The 2,063-nt window shown below is 41.6% G+C and overlaps 1 protein-coding gene across 1 annotated transcript in view; it reads right to left on the minus strand.

Annotated features, from left to right (window-relative positions):
* Positions 1–131: 131 nt before the first annotated feature.
* The window catches only part of PLA1A (phospholipase A1 member A), a gene marked incomplete in the record, with an annotated part of 13,674 nt that continues 11,742 nt past the window's right edge, over positions 132–2,063 (minus strand). Inside the window, 2 exon segments of the mRNA XM_072398468.1 lie at positions 132–512; positions 911–1,069. Of these exon segments, the coding sequence (XP_072254569.1) occupies positions 416–512; positions 911–1,069 (256 nt within the window).

Consider the following 2,063-nt stretch of genomic DNA (forward strand, 5'->3'; position numbering starts at 1 on the left):
ATGGTGACACATAGGACCCCATTGTAATATGTGAGCTGTTCTGTGATATGATTGGATGGTGACACATAGGAGCCAACATTAAATCTTCAGCACATCTATCTCACATTGGGAGACAAAAAACACCACCGGCATTTGTTTTCCAACAAAAACACTTTTTTTATGTAAAAATGAAAATAGCATTGTGTTATGTGGTCATAAGAGATGCCAGTAGAGCTGGGAGGAGTTCTCCTTTAAATATGAATAATTCTTGCAGCGCCGGAGTCTCCCTGTCAGTAGCAGCAGATTGATGTGTGAATATCAGACCGGTGAATGTTACGCACCTGGGGAATATCCGCTCTGCTCTCCCCTGCAGGTGATGATAAATATAACCAGCGACTGTGCGTCCATGGAATGCGGTCACCGCGCTGTGCTCAGCCTATGGACAGGTGAAGTTTTGGTCCTCAGTGACATCGAAGGTCTGGCGGCTGTTGCCCGAAAAATTGATGGTTTGGGGTAAACAGATCTTGGATCTCCTGCAGGGAAAACATAGAAGGGGAGTCAGCGAAGAGTTAAATTTTTAGGAAAGTGTGGAAATGGTTTTATACCTTTTGATCCTGCCAGAAATCCAATGAGCTGATAACTTCCTGTGCTCTCTGCTGACTGTTGTCCTGTCGGACGGCTACAGAAAATCTCCCTCTTATGGAGGGGGAACGGTAAAGGATCTGAAGTCCTTTCCTAGGGTGACAACGCCTCCAAAGAAACAGAGCAATGAGAGAGCGTTGTCACCCAAGAACAGGAAGTGTGTTACTGGCAGGATTATCAGGGAAATTTTGGTTCACTCTGCTCATTTCTGCTGTCTAGTCCACTAGAGGGCGACTGTACAAAGATCTCTGTGTGCTGATTGGTCGCCATGCCTCCATGATGTACTCACCGTCTGTCCATTGGCAGTTCGGCCATGCAGAGATTCCCCCTGAATTCCGGTGCTTTTCTCCAAAATCCTCTGATGGTCACTCGGATCTCCACCTTGTGTAAGAGGCAAAGCCGGGTCCCATGGGCAACCAGCGCTCTGCCGCCCTGGGTCTGCTTTGGACTGGAGGGGAAAAAGAGAAATCCGGAGTAGAAGAAGATTTAATGGCAAGGAGGGCATTTACCTGAAGATGGAGAGTGAGAAGAAAGGAGAGGAGGGAAGAGGAGAGGAAATTAGAGGAGAAGAGGTGACTGAGAATAAAACATGGGGAGAAAAGAAGAGAAGGAGCGGAGAGGGGACAAGAGAAGAGGAGAGGTGAGGAAGAGGAAGGAGAGAAGAGGACAGGAGGGGGAAGAAAGGAGAGGAAGAGGTGAGGCCATGAGAAGGAGTGGAGATGAGAGAAGAATGGAAGGAGGTACTATGTATGACCCATGATTTGGCGGTCTTGTTCAAGAGTAACAAAACTATAGATTAGAGTCTATACCTCATCCATACTTTATTAAAAATAAATCTTGAACAAAATCCACTCAAAGCATTAATAAATAAATCTATTCCGAACAAACCCAAAACTGATAAACTTCATATTTTGTGCTACCAAAATGACTATTGCAGCTCTTGGAAAACATTCTCTCTCCATTATAAAATAGTAATTCAGAAAATAAATAATATTATGATAAATGAGAAAGTAACTTCTATTACACAAAATACACAGGATACATTTCTAAAGATCTGGGAGCCGTGGATAAACTTCATTAAATGAAATATAGATAATCTATAATACAGTTATATATATCTCCAATGAAAGAATATTTCATTTTGTTTTACTTATTTCTTTAATTATCTCTTTCTTATAAGTTATCTTTATTACATCATATACATTTACTTTTCTTTTACGGTATAACTTAAATTGTATCATTTCATGCTACTTCATTTTTATTGTAATTTATCATTTTATTGTTATACCTTGTAACCTTGTAATCTCAATAACAATGATTGTAACAGAGAGGGGAAGAGGAGGAGAGAAAGAGGAAGAGGATTCAAGAGTAGAGGAAAGGAGAGGGAAGGAAGAGAAGAGGATAAGAAGAGGAAGTAAAAGAGCGAGGAGAACAGGAGGAGA

This window comes from Pyxicephalus adspersus, chromosome 1 (genome assembly GCF_032062135.1).
Source record: "Pyxicephalus adspersus chromosome 1, UCB_Pads_2.0, whole genome shotgun sequence".
NCBI lineage: Eukaryota > Metazoa > Chordata > Amphibia > Anura > Pyxicephalidae > Pyxicephalus > Pyxicephalus adspersus.